Source organism: Xylocopa sonorina, chromosome 1 (assembly GCF_050948175.1).
Source record: "Xylocopa sonorina isolate GNS202 chromosome 1, iyXylSono1_principal, whole genome shotgun sequence".
Lineage (NCBI taxonomy): Eukaryota > Metazoa > Arthropoda > Insecta > Hymenoptera > Apidae > Xylocopa > Xylocopa sonorina.
Genome location: NC_135193.1, coordinates 8,081,668 through 8,100,141, shown reverse-complemented (window position 1 = coordinate 8,100,141; position 18,474 = coordinate 8,081,668). Strand labels below are relative to the sequence as shown.

The 18,474-nt window shown below is 36.1% G+C and overlaps 1 protein-coding gene across 2 annotated transcripts; it reads left to right on the top strand.

Annotated features, from left to right (window-relative positions):
• The first annotated feature begins 646 nt into the window (after window positions 1–646).
• On the top strand, window positions 647–18,419 carry Faf (ubiquitin carboxyl-terminal hydrolase-like faf). 2 transcript variants are annotated; one of them, XM_076903956.1, is made up of 30 exons: window positions 647–770; window positions 2,117–2,329; window positions 2,691–2,955; window positions 3,167–3,392; window positions 3,471–3,605; window positions 3,674–3,830; window positions 3,895–4,218; window positions 4,307–4,564; window positions 4,643–4,741; window positions 4,820–5,091; window positions 5,167–5,368; window positions 5,450–5,779; window positions 5,878–6,212; window positions 6,296–6,536; window positions 6,615–6,752; window positions 6,875–7,144; window positions 7,367–9,150; window positions 9,690–9,863; window positions 9,931–10,072; window positions 10,214–10,518; window positions 10,989–11,239; window positions 11,405–11,580; window positions 11,676–11,872; window positions 11,951–12,078; window positions 12,201–12,367; window positions 12,439–12,698; window positions 12,779–13,014; window positions 13,104–13,297; window positions 13,379–13,644; window positions 13,951–18,419. In XM_076903956.1, the coding sequence occupies exons 2-30, from the start codon at window positions 2,264–2,266 to the stop codon at window positions 14,111–14,113; spliced, it is 7,761 nt and encodes a 2,586-aa protein (XP_076760071.1). In that variant the 5' UTR covers window positions 647–770; window positions 2,117–2,263; the 3' UTR covers window positions 14,114–18,419. The 2 variants fall into 2 exon arrangements, with proteins under 2 accessions (XP_076760071.1, XP_076760062.1); XM_076903947.1 differs by having other exon boundaries at window positions 13,095–13,297.
• Window positions 18,420–18,474: the final 55 nt, after the last annotated feature.

The following is an 18,474-nucleotide window of genomic DNA, read 5'->3' as shown; positions in this document are numbered from 1 at the left end:
TGTCATTATTCCTAACATGTACATTCAATATGTATAAATTATTGATTAATGCATGAATGATGGGTATACGGTAAAATAAATTATATAAAAAAAAATCGCAATCGCCAATGTTATGTACACTTACATGAAATTTATAAAAATAAATTACTGAAGAAAATCAACAGCATGCAATACATATTTTGGAAAATATCTATATTTTTCCTATACAATGGAATAATGTTACGTGAAAATTATTAATACGTTTGTATTTTTTAATTAATATTTCAATTAATGTAACATCATTTGAAAGAAACGTATTTTTTGTATACTAAATATATGAATATATTAAGGGAAAAGGTGACAAATATAGTCAGGGTGGTATGTGTAATGACAAAAGAGGGTTGGAAAACTATTGTGTACGTATAGATATATATTTTATGGTACCGTTAAAACTTTCCAGGCAAAAAAGATATGTATGTACGGGGAAAGAGTTAACGGAAAAAATGTATGCTCGTGGTGCGTCGAAGGATTTTTCAAAAAAAAAGTAATAGATTCCGCTGAAGAAAAGTGTGTAAAAGTACAAGTTATAGAAAGTGGTGATCGAGATTGAATGATCAAGGGAATGAATGCATTAGAAGCACCGTGAACGTAGGTAGTGTCAGTGGTGTACGGTGGTCGTTTTAACTCGACGGTAGCGCCGTAAGATAGTCGTGTTTACAGATTCGTCAGTGAGTTCTACAACGTCACGTCAAAAAGTGCAACAAATTTCTACCACCATTTACTATGTAAAGGTGCGTTCTCCGTTAAAAGGTTGACGCAATAATTGGTGATAACAAGAAGCTTTTGTGTGCTGCGAGACGTTCCCGGCGAGTCGGTATATTATTCGCGAACGGAAATTTAAAAGGTTTTCTTTAATACGGCAATGCTAATCGTTAGGATGGTCGCCATTTTGTCCGGAGGTGGCCCGGTTGAGTGAACGGGGCGAAAATAGTTGCTCCCTGGACACCGAGGATTGTTGAAATTGTATAGGTACCGGTTGCGTGGGACCTTTTCCCTTGTTTCAAATTGCCAACAGAAATTTCACGCTCGCGGAAGGAGTGCGCGTGCATGAATTCATCTAGATTCGTTCTCGTCGCCGCTCGACGTCGTTAGTCCTTTGTAAGCACGCCGTACACGTATTTCGCGTAATTCCGAGTTAATTTAGCGGCGATCAACCGCGAAATTCTTTCGCCGACGATGCTCCCACGTCAACAGAAAATCAGACCGGGTCGGTCGCTTCTCGATTCTAATTTTTGACGGTTGACAGTTCGGTACGTTTGACGATACACCCGTGAAATAAAAAGAGCTGGCCGAGAGAAAGAGATCGAGAGTGGAGAGAAGGAGACAGAGAAATAATTCGCGACATGACATCGTATTCCTTTCGTGAATTGCGAAATTCCGAAGGAACACACCACAAGCCCTTGGACGTAATCGTTCGTTTTCGTTTTCGTTTTCGTTTTTCATTTTCGTTTTCGTTTCCGTTTTCGTTTTCGTTATTCGTTTCGCGTGATCCCTCTGGCTCTGTTAAACGTTCGCAAAAAGAATCGTTCTCGTTGCTGAAACGCGAACAATTGGAATTCGTCCGCTGAAACCTTAGCAAGATCATGCTGTCATGCGATTTACAGATTCTGCGAAACGTTCCTCGTTCGAACTTTGTCGAATTCGTTTCTCTCTGTTCTTCGAGTACGAAATATCGACGCTACCGGTGTCCCCCGAGACGAGCTCGAATTACACGGTTTTTACCTTCCAAGAACTTTCGTCCGTTCTAATTCTCTAATCGGTTCAATTTTTTATACGTTTTACGAGTTTAGTTTCCCTATCTTACGTTCCTCCCTTTCGCATAACCAGTATTTTTACAACAATTTAGTCATAAATAATAGCACCAATGCTTTATTAATATATTTGTATTTTGAAAGATCTAGTAACATACATAGATATACGTCTATAGCCCTAACTTTGTTATAGCTTTTTAATGATTGAATCAGGACTGTATTTAGAGATAATTAAGGGACTAGTTATTTTAATATTCATAATATTTTCTTACTAATAAAATTGAGCAACCTTTATAAGTTATAGGAACTTCGTTATTTTGTTTCAGATAATGTAGGTATAGTTTATTCAAACAAGGCCTTTAGGGTATAATTATATTTAATGTCAGTGAATGAGTTGGATGGTTGTTATTGGTGGTGCGATTATTGGACCAAGAGGTATTGAGACAATTGGAATATAGCAAAGAGCACATAAAATGACGATCGCCACAAGAGGCCAAGGAGTAGGCATAGACCCTCCTGACAGCCAGCAAAGTACACAGGTATATTAGGCTAATTCTGTATTAAGTTAACAATATCATAATTGTATAAACCAACTACATTTCATATGTGTTTCATTTGTACTTAAACTTTGTCTGAAGTAATTCTATACAAATCGTGTAAAGTTTATTATAAGTTTGTTCATATTAGTTAATTGAAGGCATGGATGATATGAAAGTTATGAAAATTTGATACCATTTTAATTTGTTCTTCAATATGATACTAAAGAATAGAATTGGTTAGTTTCCTCCATAGTGCCTCGTATAGAAAAGTTATAATGTTCAATTGTTTATTTGAATTTAGTTTAGTTTATTATCATGTTGGTTTCTCATATTAATTGAGCTTGTATAATGTGTGGGATAGATGCACAGTCCACCAGGTCCGCAACAGTTAGCCGATACAATGTCAGGGCTACAGCTCACGGAGAATGTGGTACAAACAGAATGCACCAATGATACATTAACTTCAGTAGAGGATAGTAATCAGCTTCATGGAGAACCTGATTTTCCTGTCGCAAAACTCAATATGCTTCATGAAAAAATATCTAGTCCACGATGGGTTGTACCAGTTCTGCCAGAACAAGAGTTAGAGTGCCTGTTACAAGCCAGTATCGAACTTTGTAAAAAAGGTTGTATATTATAAGCAGTCTCGATGTTTTCTTTGACCTTTCGATGCACAAGATCTGTAATGTTCGAGCCATTAGTTGTAACCATTTTGTGGCTTTAGTTAAATGAATACACAATGAAATCACTGTACTTCAAAGGGTTAATTGAACAACGTTAATTCGATATTTTTAATTCGTATATCTCTATGTAAAAAATATAAATGTTTTTACTTAGGAATTGATGTACAAAGTGAAGCGTGTCAGCGCTTTTTTCGAGAAGGACTCACGATTTCTTTTACCAAAATATTGACTGATGATGCAGTAAGTAGTTGGAAGCTGAACATTCAGAATTGTATTAATGCAAACTGTGAGCGGTTGGTGGATTTATGTATTCTGAAATTAGACGAGGACTGGTTTCCTCTACTCGATTTGCTGGCAATGGTTTTTAATCCTAGTAATAAGTGAGTTACACTTCATTGTTACATGCTTGTTACGCGGATGTTTTATACTTAAATTGATCTTTATAATTTTTATTCCAGATTTCATACGTTTAATGCTGCAAGAGTTTCAGAAACTGTTCCTCCAGGCAGCGATATTCCTGATGAACAGCTTTATGCACGACCTCCTCCCGATTCACGGAGCCCTCGTGGTTGGCTAGTGGATCTCATAAATAGGTTGATAAATAATACTAATCACTTTTATATTTTTGTGCATGATATATTTAATGTTTATTTTTTCACAGGTTTGGAAGTCTCAATGGATTTGAAATTTTGCTCTCTAGATTTCAGAGCGGCCGAAATTTAACAGTACCAGTTATATATGCTTTAATTAGACCTTTTGGTTTGTGTTATGAACTGCTTACTGTTCACACAATAGTTAAATATCTTATGCCTATTGTGGTAAGTTTATCACAAATAATATTAAATAATGCAGTTTTGTTTGAATCTATTCTTACACGTACAGGAAATGGTGCCTGTAATTTTGAATAATTTGACTGATGAGGAATTAAAGAAGGAGGCGAAAAACGAATCAAAAAATGATGCAATATCAGCCATAATCAAAGCTGCTAAATGCTTAGTATCACGTGTTCCGCATCAAGAGGAAATGATTAAAAATCTGGGAATCCTGAGACTGAAGATGATATTGAGACTCTTACAAATTTCTTCATTTAATGGGAAGATGAATGCTTTAAATGAAGTAAATAAAGTAATCGCCACTGTTAGTTTTTACCAACATCGAAACGCAATTGTTGAAGAAGAAGAATGGCTTACCGCAGAATGTATGGCTGTAAGTTCAATCAAAATTCATTTTAATTTAGAAGCAGTACAATTTAGTCGAAAATACTAATGGGTAAAATTGTACTGTTTATGTATAGAAATGGATAAAAGAAAATGGAGTGTTAGAAATCGTTTTAAGAGATTCGTTACATCAGCCCCAATACGTTGAAAAGTTAGAAAAGATTTTACGCTTTATTATAAAAGAACGAGCACTAACATTAGAAGATTTAGACGCTGTTTGGGCAGCACAGGCTGGAAAACATGAAGCGATCGTGAAGAATGTTCATGATTTGTTAGCCAAACTTGCTTGGGACTTTAGCCCTGAACAACTTGATCACTTGTTCGAATGTTTTCAGGTATACATTACCGTGAAATTATAGTTACTTTTATTTCGAATGACCGTGATAATTTAATCGAAATTTTGTTTACTTCAGATGAGTTGGAAAACAGCTAACAAAAAACAAAGAGAAAAATTATTAGAATTAATTCGGAGATTAGCGGAAGATGATAAAGATGGAGTAATGGCACATAAGGTATTGTAATTTTCCATTGCGTAAAATGAACTATTCTATTTAAATTGAATTATTTTTAATTGTTTTTGTTAATATCAGGTGTTAACTCTTTTCTGGAATTTGGCTCATTCTGACGAGGTGCCTACGGAAATCATGGATCAAGCGCTAAATGCTCACGTAAAAATTCTCGACTATTCGTGTTCTCAAGAAAGGGATGCTCAAAAGACAATTTGGCTGGACAAATGCATGGAGGAATTAAAAAATGGCGATAAGTGGGCTTTGCCTGCTTTAAAACAAATTCGGGAAATATGCTGCCTTTATGAACCAAATCCTAACATAGCATGTCACGGTCAACGGAACCATCATTACAGGTATATTCGCTTGAATAGTAATATAGAAAACAAGTAATCTTTTGTTATTGTGTGCCATTATTTTTCATCATACAGGCAAGATGTTATAGAGCGACTTCAAACCGAACATTCTGCTGTAATTCTTGTGACAAACAGTTTAACAAATTATATGGATAAAATGCGGCAGTTGGTCAAAGAAAATCCAGAAATTGACGCAAACATTTACATGCATGATGGTCGCTATAATCACATTATGCAAGTACAGGAAAGACTTAATTTCCTACGTTTCTTGTTGAAGGTAACTTATTCATCTCACGTTAGAATACCGTGACATCGTAAGCCTTTGTAATTTTTTTTTATACATCCTTTTTTTTCGCAGGATGGTCAACTGTGGTTATGCGCGGATCAAGCTGAGCAAATCTGGCAGTGTTTGGCAGAACAAGGTGTATTCGTGTCTGATCGTGAAGCGTGTTTTAAATGGTTTTCAAAATTAATGGGGGACGAACCAGATCTTGACCCAGCAATAAACAAGGACTTCTTCCAAAATAATATATTGCAATTAGATCCGACGTTACTTACGGAAAGCGGTATCAAATGTTACGAAAGATTTTTCAAAGCTGTTAATTCTAAGGAAGGAAAATTAAAACTAAAAAGAAGAACATTTCTTATGGATGACGTTGACCTAATTGGTACAGATTATTTGTGGCGAGTAAGTGAATCATGAAAACTATTTTAAAATTACTTGGACCATTATGATAGTAGTAGTATTTTATAGAATCATATGGTGTCACGTATTTCTTTATTCAGGTTGTGACCAATAGTCCTGAAGAAATAGCAAATCGAGCTATAGAACTGTTAAAAGAAGTGAATACTAATTTAGGACCACGACTTCAGTCGACGGTTTTGGCATTTCATGTAACATACATTGGAGAATGCATGGACAGATTGAAAGCGCATTACGACACCGTGTCTGTTTTAAGCAAAGTATACCTTGAAGGAAAGGAAGAACGAGAAGAACAGATGTCAAATAAGATTAAAGTGGAAGCTATGAAAATGTGTCGTGTCATGAAGGTGTTGCAGGAATATATAAATGAGTGCGACACAGCATTTCCTGGAGAACGGAAAATATTACCATTACATAGGTATAGACATTCGCATATTTTCATTTGTAAACAGGTATGTACTTTTTAGTATGATAAAAAAATGTCGCGTTATTTGGTTATAGGGCAGCTCGTGGAAAGCATCTATCTCTTATCATTCGTTTTGCGAATCCTGGTCGCAATGTGGATGATATAGAAATATTTACACACAGTAACGATACTTTGGGATCATTAAGACGACAAATATTACGCAGAATTAAGGCAAATGGATCGAATGTGAAACTTGACTTATTTCTTAACGGGGAACCTTTGGAGCCAACAGATGATAGAAAACTTCTTTCTCAAACTCCATTAAGAGACAAAATGGTACATGTTAATACGCATTTCTTTTGAAGTCTAACAGTAATTGGAGCAACTAACAAATCAAGTTTTTTTTACATATAGCTATTGTCTGCAAAACTAAGCCAAGTAAATAGCAACTTGCCAAGCTCGCCAGATAGTAGCTCAGATAGTTCTACTAGTTCTCCACACCATCCATATGACGGGCCAAACGTGGAAGCAGAAAATAGTTTACCAGGCGTGGTACGTTTAATTATATATAAAATAAAGAATTAAGCTTAGAATTAACATTTAACTACATATTCAGTAATAATTGTATACAATTTTTTAAGTTAGAAATTCATGGATTCATGCTTTTATTGCAGGTTATATCGCAAAGATCACAGTACGCTACGTTCTTTTTTCAATTGGCAGATCTGGGATGTACACTCCAACACGCGCAATTACGCGATGGTGCGAGAAATCTGTTACAACTGGTGCCACCAGATACTCTGACTGTGTCACGATTACAGTCGTTATTTGGTCACTGTAAAGACGACGATAATTTAGATAATGCTCTTTGTAATGAACAAAATACTACAGTAGATTCTTTATTTTTTACCGCAAGTTCTAGCCAAGTTTTATATAATTTAGAGGTACAGTTTTCCGTGATGCTTATTATATATATTTTACTTACATGTATATCGCCTCCCAATTAACAAAACTATGAACTTAAATTTAAATTGACTATGTGATTAAGAAAGTTGATTGAATGTGTTTTTCTTTTGTTTGTGACACAATTCAACGAATCACATATTCATGGTCAGGGGGTCGGTATGCTTCTAGAATAGTTGGTTAACAAATGATTTGTGTTCCAGGTTTTATATAGTTTACTGATGCCAGCATTAGATCCAATGTCGGAACGAGCGTTTGAGTTTCAGTGCAATTTCGTAAAGAGCGGCGAAGCTGGCGTTATCCTCGAAATGTTAACTAAAAACAAATTTTTACCAAATGCAGACGAAACTACTAAGCGAGCGGCGTATTTAACGGTGTTGAAACTGTGTAAACTGCTGTTAACAATAGTGGGTAATGTGATGGTCTGTATGATGGACGAAGTACAAGCGGGTATCTCGGAGAATCACGATAATCATGCTCACAACAATCGAAGTCCGGTGGCTGTTTTGAAGCAAGCGTTACAAAATGTACCTAATCAGAATACCGAGTACATGCTGAGAAGTGTAGCAGCGAAGTTGGCGCAGTATTTAGCACGTCGTATGCTGTGTGGAGGAACGGATTCTGACAAATGCCGACAGCTTTTTGTGCAGGCCCTCTCCTGGGAGCTACCAGACGTAGCTACTATTCGTGCCATAATTAGGCTAGCATGGGCGGCCGCCACAGGCAATTTGAATAATATAAACGCATCCACCGAAACACTTCATACACAGATACAGATGCACTGTTTCATACAGATGCTTCACGAAAACGAGAAAGAAGCAGCAAATAATCCTGACAATAACGACGTGTTAGTATGTAAAGAAGCATTAGAAGTTCTGACAATCGCCTTGGTATTGAATCCAAACGCGTTGGAGTCATTGTCAAGGGACAAAATGTGGCATACGTTTTTGATAGACCTCGTTCTCTTGAGCACATCGAGAGTGATTAGAATGGCTGCAGCTGAACAGTTTTTTCTTATTTCGACGTGGTACAGTAGTGGTCACCAACCGTTACTTTTTGCAATAACATTACTTTTCACCGTTCTGAACACCACCGTTATGGAACACGCGAAACAGAGCCACGAATACTTTCAGCTTCTGTGCAGACTTTTAAATTTCGCGCATATGTCCGGATGTCCCCTCCTGACAGCTGAAACGTTACTGAATATCGAAATACTGTGGCTGAAGAAAGTGCGGGATAACGTAAAGGAAACTGGAGAGAGTCAAATCGACGAAGCTGTTCTCGAAGGTCATCTTGGTCTAACGAAAGAATTGTTAGCGTTTCTGCCTCCGAGCAAAAAGTACGAACTTGGGTCTGACGAGAAACACGGGACGAATTTGATTAAAGAACTGGTCGAGGACTTTGTATTTCCTGCGTCGCGTCTCATGCTGCAGCTTCGTAGCACCGGAGAGCTGAGCGCCACGCAAGCGAGCCCAGTATGCACGACACCTCAATCAACTAGTGCAGCATTTGATTTACTCGTTGGTCTTTGTGTAGGCTGTGTACCTAACATGAAACTTCTAGTCACGATGCTCACTGATATGTTCTACTCCGAGAGAGACGAACCGCTGGTAGAATGGGATTATTTACCACCGGTTGGGCTTAGACCGTTGAAGGGCTTTGTGGGCCTAAAGAACGCGGGTGCGACTTGTTACATGAATTCAGTATTACAACAATTGTATATGGTCGAAAGTATAAGAGTCGGACTGTTATCCGCTGAGGGCGCAGCTACCGACTTGAACGAAGATTTCTCTGGTGAAGAAAGGATCGAAGGTGAACAAACGATCGAAGCAAATGACAATGATACGAACGAAGAGAAATGTGGAGCGGATGAATCCCGTAAAGAATACAATATTGGTATTTTAAAGCAAGTTCAGGCAATCTTTGGTCATCTAGCGTATAGTAAATTACAATATTACATACCTAGAGGACTTTGGAAACACTTTAAGTAAGTGTTCACATTTTGGACGTCTTCAGTTGTATAGAGTTTTCCAGAGGTTTTTGTATAAATTTTGGCAGTGTCTGTGACTATAAATAAGGCTGAAATAGTGTACAACAAAAAGTTAAAAAATGCTTTATTCTCGTAACGGTGGATTGGTATTGATGGTTCTTGATTCTTACGTATGGAAGATTGCAAAAAGAAATATTTATAATACAGAAGTATGTATTTATTTAAAACGAATTAGTGGAAAGAATTATTGCATTTGAAGAAATTAAGCAAAATCGGCTTTAATTTTGATCTACAATATAAATACAATATTATTGATAGCTTGATATTAAGCTTGCATTGCAATGAAAGCGTTCATTGTTTCGAAATGCAAATATATTTTGCTTCTAACTTAACACGGCATTCATAAGTTTTTATGATACTATTTCAGTTTTATTTTTAGCTGCGCAATAGCGATAAAGTTTGTACGGAAACCTCTGTGACATTCCGAATGTAATCACGAAAATATTCGTCGATGTTCTTATTAATATCGTTTGTAGACTTCAAGGTGAACCTGTAAATCTTAGAGAACAGCAGGATGCGGTAGAATTTTTTATGAGCTTGGTGGAAAGTTTAGATGAGGCATTGAAAGCCTTGGGACATGAACAGATAATGAGCAAGATTCTCGGTGGTTCATACAGTGACCAAAAAATCTGCAAAGGTTGCCCTCATAGGTACCTTCTTAATTCTTACATTTCGCTTTTTTCGGTAAACTGTAATACCGCATTACATTATCTTCAGATATTCCAAGGAAGAGCCGTTCAGTTTGATAAGTGTGGACATCAGAAATCACAGTAATTTATTGGACTCCCTTGAACAGTACGTGAAAGGAGAATTACTAGAAGGCGCAGATGCCTATCATTGCGACAAATGTAATAAAAAGGTATTAATAATCTTTAAATATTCGAAAGATACGGTAGAACCTTGACTGTACTTGGTTTTCAGGTAATCGAGGTTTTATGGTATTTTCTATTAAATTACATAATTTTCGTTATTTATGCGAATAAGAAAATTATTTTTCTAGGTCGTAACAGTGAAACGATTATGCGTAAAGAAGTTGCCACCTGTTTTAGCGATACAGTTAAAGAGATTTGAGTATGACTACGAAAGAGTATGCGCCATCAAATTCAATGACTACTTTGAATTTCCAAGAGATTTAGACATGGAACCTTATACTGTTTCTGGACTCGCTAAACTGGAGGGAGAAGTTATAGACTGTGATTATGAGGAGTCAGTGAAAGGGACTTGTACTAAATATCAGTTAACTGGTATTGTAGTGCACAGTGGTCAAGCTAGCGGTGGCCATTACTATTCCTATATTTTACATAGGTAAATTAAATAATGTGCGCGTGCTGCGTTAACACTTCTTCTTCGGTTCGTGTGATTCTTGATAATGACTTGCGTTGATCGGTACAACAGAATGTATAAAGGCTAAGCTGCTAATAACTTTGATTATTTTATGATGCCAAAAATTCAGATAAAAGTTAAATGGTTTTAAGAGATATATGATGGGTAAACTTGTTTTTTTTTTGTATAGAGTTATTTTTAGAAAATATTTTAATATTATTTTAACGCCTATAGTGCTTTTAAATGACAAATATTTTCTTTCCTACAAAATAATTCAATGTCATTCAATTTGTATCTGATTGCATTTCTAGTACCACCAAAAATAAGTTATTTCTTACATAATTTTCAGTAATTAAATTTAAAATTATACTTCGTAAATAAATTAATTCCCTACACGCGAGTCTGAAGTAGCGAAAGAGCTCAATATTCTTATTTTGTTATTTATTCATTAGGCAAAATGATGGTGTTGCTAAATGGTATAAGTTTGATGACGGTGACGTTACGGAATGTAAAATGGAGGAAGAAGAAGAAATGAAATCTCAATGTTTCGGCGGTGATTATTTAGGAGAAGTATTCGACCATATGCTTAAAAGGATGAGTTACCGAAAACAGAAACGATGGTGGAACGCCTACATGTTATTTTATACCAGATTAGATGTAGAGGAAAATTCTCTGATGAAAAGTGTTAATGAATTATCATTGTGTAAGTACCCATTGAAATTCTACAATTTAAATCGAATTACAAGTTGTAAACAAATATATGTACGCGGTATTTGAATGTTTCGATTATAGCTAGTGACGCGACTCGTTAAATGAAACATATTTACTAAAATGTATACTTGATAAAAACGTATTATATTATTTTCAGATACGAAACTAGGAGTTATGAAAATGCCCCCAGCTATAGAATATAGCGTCAGAAAACAGAATATCAAATTCATGCATAATCGAAACCAGTTTAGCGCTGAATACTTTCAATTTATTAAAAAACTTGTATCTTGCAATCCCCACAACATCAGCAGACAAAATATGAACGAAAAGCTCGTAAGTTGATTTAACGAATAAGAACATTTTTTTAATATTTGTTAATTATCCAATATCATCAAAGTCGTTACAATTTTTGGAAATTGCTATTCTAGAGTCCTGAGCAAGAAGAACTTGCAATGCTTTCTGTGCAACTAGCATCAAGATTCCTGTTTTATACAGGTTTCCACACTAAGAAAACATTACGCGGTAATGCGACAGATTGGTACGATATTGTCTGTCACCACTTGCGCAGTAGCAAATCAGTGCGATCCTGGTTTGCCCATAATGTTCTATTTAATCATCCGCATAGGTACAACGTTTTATTGAGTATACATGCATGATTGTAGGGAACGTTAATATTTAACAAAAATTAATTCATTGTCTTTAGATTTTGCGAGTACCTTTTGAGCTGTCCCAGTACAGAAGTTCGAACAGCTTTTCTCAAAATTTTGGTATTTCTTGCACACGTTTCGCTTCAGGATGGCCCATGCGTGCCACCTAGTCTAAACGCACCAAGTAAGTTTTCAAATTTCGTTACAGATTTGTAATTAGTTGACCAAAAAGATCTGGAAAACTTATCTTTTTCTTTTAGACATTTATAACCCTTACTTATTGATGAATCTTTTATACATTTTCAGCCATACTTTTGGATCCAACAGCAACGCTTAGCGATCATTTATTGCACGCAGTTCTTTCTTTGCTTCATCGTGAAATCTCAGACCACGGCCGCCATCTACCACATTACTTCTCTTTGTTTCACACGTATGCATCGCTTGGTCTTGCCGAAAAGGCCCAGTTGCTTAAGGTAACATATACTTTTACTGGATAACATTTGCGCCTTCAAATTCTAACAATTATCATTGATTTTCACCGTAGTTAAATGTCCCGGTTACGTTTATGTTGGTTGCCATCGACGAAGGACCCGGCCCTACGATAAAATACCAATATCCCGAACTAACTAAACTGCATCAAGTAGTTAGTATGTTGATACGCTGTTGCGACGTGTCATCGAAGGCACATTCAAGTCATGCAGTCATGCCCATCAGTCCAAATCCATACGGTGACCCGGCATGTCAGAATGAATATCTGATGCCTATTCAGCCACAGGCAGCAGATATTCTATTCGTTAAAAACAGGTAAGCTTTTCATTTAATATAGTTATAAAGAGAAGATTAAATGGGAACTATCTGTAAGAAATGAAATTTCCGTCTTGCAGTTATATGAAAAAATTGATCGAAGACGCAGATGTTAACGTCACCGAAGACACGGTGAAACTACTACAATATTGCTGTTGGGAAAATCCGCACGTGTCGCGAACTGTTCTCAGCGAACTATTGTGGCAGATCGGATTTTCTTTTGCGCACGAAATAAAACATCACACGGACCTATTACTCGCTGTACTTCTTATGGAGGACTCATGGCAAACGCATCGTGTTCACAATGCGCTTAAAGGTATCAACGTAACGGGTGAAAATTTCTTATTTGAAAACCATCGAAATCTACCCGAGATCGTAAAATCTAATCGTTATTAGGTGTACCAGATGAAAGAGAAGGTTTATTCGAGATAATACAAAGAAGCAAGCATCATTACCAGAAGAGAGGTTATCAGTGCATTAAGTGCATGGTGCAACTTTTCAGCAAGTGTAGACCTGCCCACCAATTATTACATCATAGTGCTGAGTTAAAGAGGAAATGGATACATGCTACCGATTGGCTTCACGAGGAACTAGATAAAGTATGAGATAATTACCATGATTAATAATGAATGTGCAATGAGATAAGTACATACTGTGACCAACATTAATTGTATTTTTAGAGACCGTATGCTTCTGCGGCACCGTACACTCACGCGTATAGTAACTGGTCTCCACCAGCGCAATCGAATGATTCCGCGAATGGTTACGTTTTGGAGCGTAGTAACAGCGCGAAGAAAACTTTGGAAAGAGCATGCGAGCTTTGTCCTGACGAGGAACAAGAGGTGGAAGATACAAGCGAAGATTGCCCGGAGGAGACGGAGAAGTACCAGCCACAAAATAGAGACATAATGCGATCGAGACGTAGCCTAGTATGGGGATGTGTGGGGTAAGATTCATAGATGTCTTCATAAATGCAACTTTTATCTTCGTGAGCAATTATAGAAACGTGAGAATAATAAAAAGATATTGAGATTATTAAAAATTGTGCATTAAGACCGATAAGAAAGATGCTGCTACAAATAGACACGTGTGTTTACCGTCGAATTTTTTATAGCAGGATAAAGATAAATTTCATTCCCCATGTCTGAATATTAAGACACGCATCGTTGTATATACAATCGCATGGGTTATTTCATGAAAAGAGGCATGGACAGAGCCATGATTTAAAACGATTGTGCATTTTTCTTTTTAGTTACCCTGACATCACGGAAATACCGCAAATGCAAGAGGAACAACCTCAGCCGAGACCATCTCCAGTTCACACTCCTCTTTGGTCACAATCCACAAATACGATCATATTCCCATATAACCCACAGAACTGTGAGTCGTCACAAAATACTAGCCAGGATCCATAATGAACGCTACATATTAACGTTCTATCAAGTTGCTGCCTCGGTGAAGTTGTTTTAAGATATTTAGACATTACTGCGCCAGCAGCTTGGTGCCGAACGATAGAGACACCTGTACAGATTTAACTCGCAGATTTGTTCTTTCTTTTTTTTTTTTTTTTTTTTTTTTTGCAAACTGGTATTCACGAACTTTGCATTTGCAATCTGTCAGTTTTACTGTGGGCAGTCACTTTCATGAATAATAAGTACGCTGTGGCATAGCCATTTGCACCATTGAGAGAAAAAAAAAGAAGAACGATATTAGAGAGAACAGGCGATTACTAAATAAGAACAGAATTTCTACGTATTGGTTGAGGCAACAAATTTTCATTATGGTTTTTTTCTCTTATTCCTAACATTCGTGTACTCTTCGATCTTTTTTGCACCTGTGTAATCATTTGGATTTTGGAATTTAGAGAGAATAAAGAGAGAACGTTTTAGAGATTAACGAAAAGAATAAGGAAAAATGAAACGATTTATCTGCGAATTTTACTTGCCTCGATTAATGCATATGAATTCAAGTGTAGGAATACGATAAGATTGTATAAATGTATAGCGAATAGTGTTATGGAATCCCGTCTCTGCCGAATAGAAAACAAAGGTATGAAAAAAAAAGAACATAACTTTCCGTATGTCTATGTAAATTTGTTACTAATAAAAAGTTAAAAAAATTAAACTTTCTAACGACCGAAGGATAAGATTAAAAAAAAGTACAGTAGTTTCCGATTTAATTGGAAAGAGCAGAGTTATAGATCAGGAAGAAAAAAAAACTATGCATCTATCGGTATTTCACTATTTTAGTCTTTCTTAAGACGAATTAAATGAAAATTTCCTTGTACTTAATCTCGAGCATCAAAAAAGCAAAAAAAACTAAAAAAAAAAAAAACAAAAAAAAACATTAAGAAAGGAAAGTCATTTCTCTGATGCAGCCGTTTGCGCGCTGCTATGAATTTAGACATACACCAATGATGCCTCCCATTGTGCTTTCTTTCAGTTCATTCAATTTGAGAAAGAGTTGTGCCTTCGATATCGTGCGACTCCATTTGCATTAAGTAGATGTTTAAGGATCGTATTGTTGTTTCGAATTTGATTGCTAATATTTTGTCTTGTTATGTTTATTAACTATTTATGAGAAATTATAAGAACGAATTTGACATAATGAAACAGGCTAGGTTTAATTACGCGATGCAAACAGAAACGACAGCCGTACGATGGGATAATTTCTAATTTAAATGGTAATAATGGACGCGAAATGATACCGTAGCATGGAAATATCAGTCTGTTTTTTAGTCCAAGGAGTCGCTGTCCCGCGTGAGAGAAAAGAAATAATAAGCCTTGTTCGAAAAGTCCAAATTTTTATAAAACCGAGGAGAGCAAAGAATAAAAAAAAAAAAAAAGGAATTGAAGAAAGCGTGACGGTAGTGACATAAAAGGGTATGGAACAAATATAAATGAAAAAGAACACTAATTTGTATCGTTCTAAGGTACGATCCACCGTTGAGAAAAGGAGCTGTGGTCTCTTCGCAGTATTGTAAAGCAATTCTTAGTTTTCAGTAGATAAGAAAGGATGTTATGTGTACTGCTTGTATACTGTTCGGCATTTTATCGGGCATGCACATATATAAACGAAGAGACACGAGAACAATTATGAGCGATCGTTTAAGTTATGAACTGGCCATGGCTCTGGACTTATTAAAAAAAAATTAAAAAAAAAACATGTGTTATATAGATATTATATAAATAATACTAAAGAGGAGAAAAGAGAATAATAAAGTCACGTGTAATGAGGGATATAAGCGAACCGTGTGTATACATAGGAATTCGTGCGATGAGAAAAACCAACGACTATGTCAAGACACCAGGAAATCACGACATATTGATTATTGTTCGTATTTATCAAATATCCACGTTAAAACAGTGTACCAAATTATATAATAGCTACTTATCGGTTAAAATAATAATAATGGTACCTAATCTTACTCAGATATGTACATATGCAACTGCTTTTTATATGTGATAAAAATTATTATATTCCTATTATACATTGAGGTTAGTACGCTATTGTAAATCCTGGTTTTTTGTACACAGACTGTATGCTAAGTTCAATAATTTTTTTTCTTTCTTTTTTTTTTGTTAACGGAGAGAGTGTAGTCTATAATTATTTAATATTTAATTGTATCGCTGAAAAAAAAAAGAAGAAAAAATAAGCGTAACGCGTCTTGTATGATAATACTGCATAACTTGGATTACTTTCAAATAACCGATATCAGATTTAAGCGGTCGAACCTCGAAGTTTGTGTCATGATACAATATTATATTATAGTGTCATTTTCTTTCTCCTTTCTTTCTTTCATATTTTGTTCTCTTTCTGTTTTCTTTCGAACGAGCGGTTATAGAGGTAGAGGAGAGTGGACACAAAGTATGTAACACACAACCAGGCGCGTGGTTTTAACTCATGATCTGATCTACTGTCCGAAATCAATCGAGCGAGATTTCGTCGAACTTATCGATCATTCGCGTTATTACGAAATCTGTGCAAAAAAGTGACGGATCTGCAATACGAGAGTCGATCAGGATTGGCGGGCATCCTTCAATTACGGTAATTGCGATTAAGCGCGCTCGTTTTTGTAAAACACCGAAAAAACGGTCGGGTGTAAGATACCTTTTTTGCGTGGAGCGTTAATCACGGGAGAAAGATAACTATAAAGAAATAGAAAAAAAAAACGAACACTATACAAAGGAAAGGAAACGAAAAATTGTTTAAATCCCGATAACAAGCGTTAGGTAATCGATACGTCCATCGAGAGGCGTCACGAATCAAAATCAAAGGCAAATGCATATGAAGCATTAAGAAAAGAAGGAAAATAATAAAATTGTACAGTTATATGCTTAAGCAAGACGAAACGTAAAAAAAAAAAAGAAAAAATAACTCGAAAATGAGACGAAGAAAAACCCAATTACAATAATTCGAACTTTCATAAAACAACAATAAAAAAAGACAAAAAAAAAGGAACGAATAAAATAAGCAGAAGAAAAGAGTCCCTCGTCGACGTTCGTTTAGTTTTAGTTGTAAAGGTAATTTTATGTATTAACTCGATCGACGCTCTAGTCAGTAAAATTAAATAAACGGAAGGAGATTAATGAACCTCGTTCATTTAGTAGCGTAGCGTATCTTTCGAAGTTTCTCTATTTTCTTCCAATACGACAGTTGTTCGAACGATTTTATGTTTTTTTTTCTTAACTCTCTTTTAAATATAACGATGTCAGAAAACGAGACACACTGTAAATAACGGAACACATCCGCCGCTTCCTCGGTGCTCGTGTTTCTTCATTTGCCTTTGACAACTTCCTCCGAGGCTATTTCCGAAAATGAAACAAAACGAACGAAACAAAGAAAACCAAACGAAACACAGAAAAATAAGAGGAGAGCTAAACAAAACAAACTACGAGAACGAAACGATTCAACAATGAAACTACCTCGTTAAGCGGTCAATGTATTTACAATTTACACGCGTACTGATTTCATTGCCAACCCTTTGCGTTCCATTGTCGTAATGCACACGTCCTCTGTTCTAAAGCGTTTCAATTTATTCGAACGGCAATTTACATTCGCATTAACCCTTTCGATGCCACTGAAAATCGAGCGAACATACTGCGCTGTTCTCAAAGTTTTTACTTCAAACGTACGGTCGATAGATTTTATAACATACAGAAGCATCGTTAGGGTTAATTTATTCGAAACTGCGTTCCTACACGCGAACAGAAATGGGCTGCAAAGGGTTAAACGCGCGCATGAACCCGTTCTTCGCTTTAAACATCTAACCGCGTTATTCGATACAACCGGGACTTCAATTCAACTCACAGATTTCTTTCCTGTCACTGAAATTCTGCCTCGCGTACGTCTTGGATCGGATTGTTCAACGATCCATGGTTTCAAAGAGAATCGATACACAGGATGGTCCATTTCAATTTATGATCGTACTTTATTTAAAAGGAAACCTTTAATTTGCTCACTTTCCAACATTTTAACGAGAAACCGACTAAAGTACATTGCAAAGGACAGATTGAACGGCCTCCGAGTGACCTCTGCTCGCGCTTCTGATATCCTCGATATTATAGCGTGATATAAATTAAAATAGATCATCCTTCGCCCGTTTTACGGATAACAAAGCGGATAGAGATACCTAAATTATCACCCTGTTACGGTTCTCGATTACAGCGTGTGTCTAATGAAACGATTTCAATAAACGAAGAAACTGCAAAGAAAAAAAAAGGTCATAATCGTTGAAATTTCTTTTATTTCACGAAATATTGTTCTTTTTTTTCTT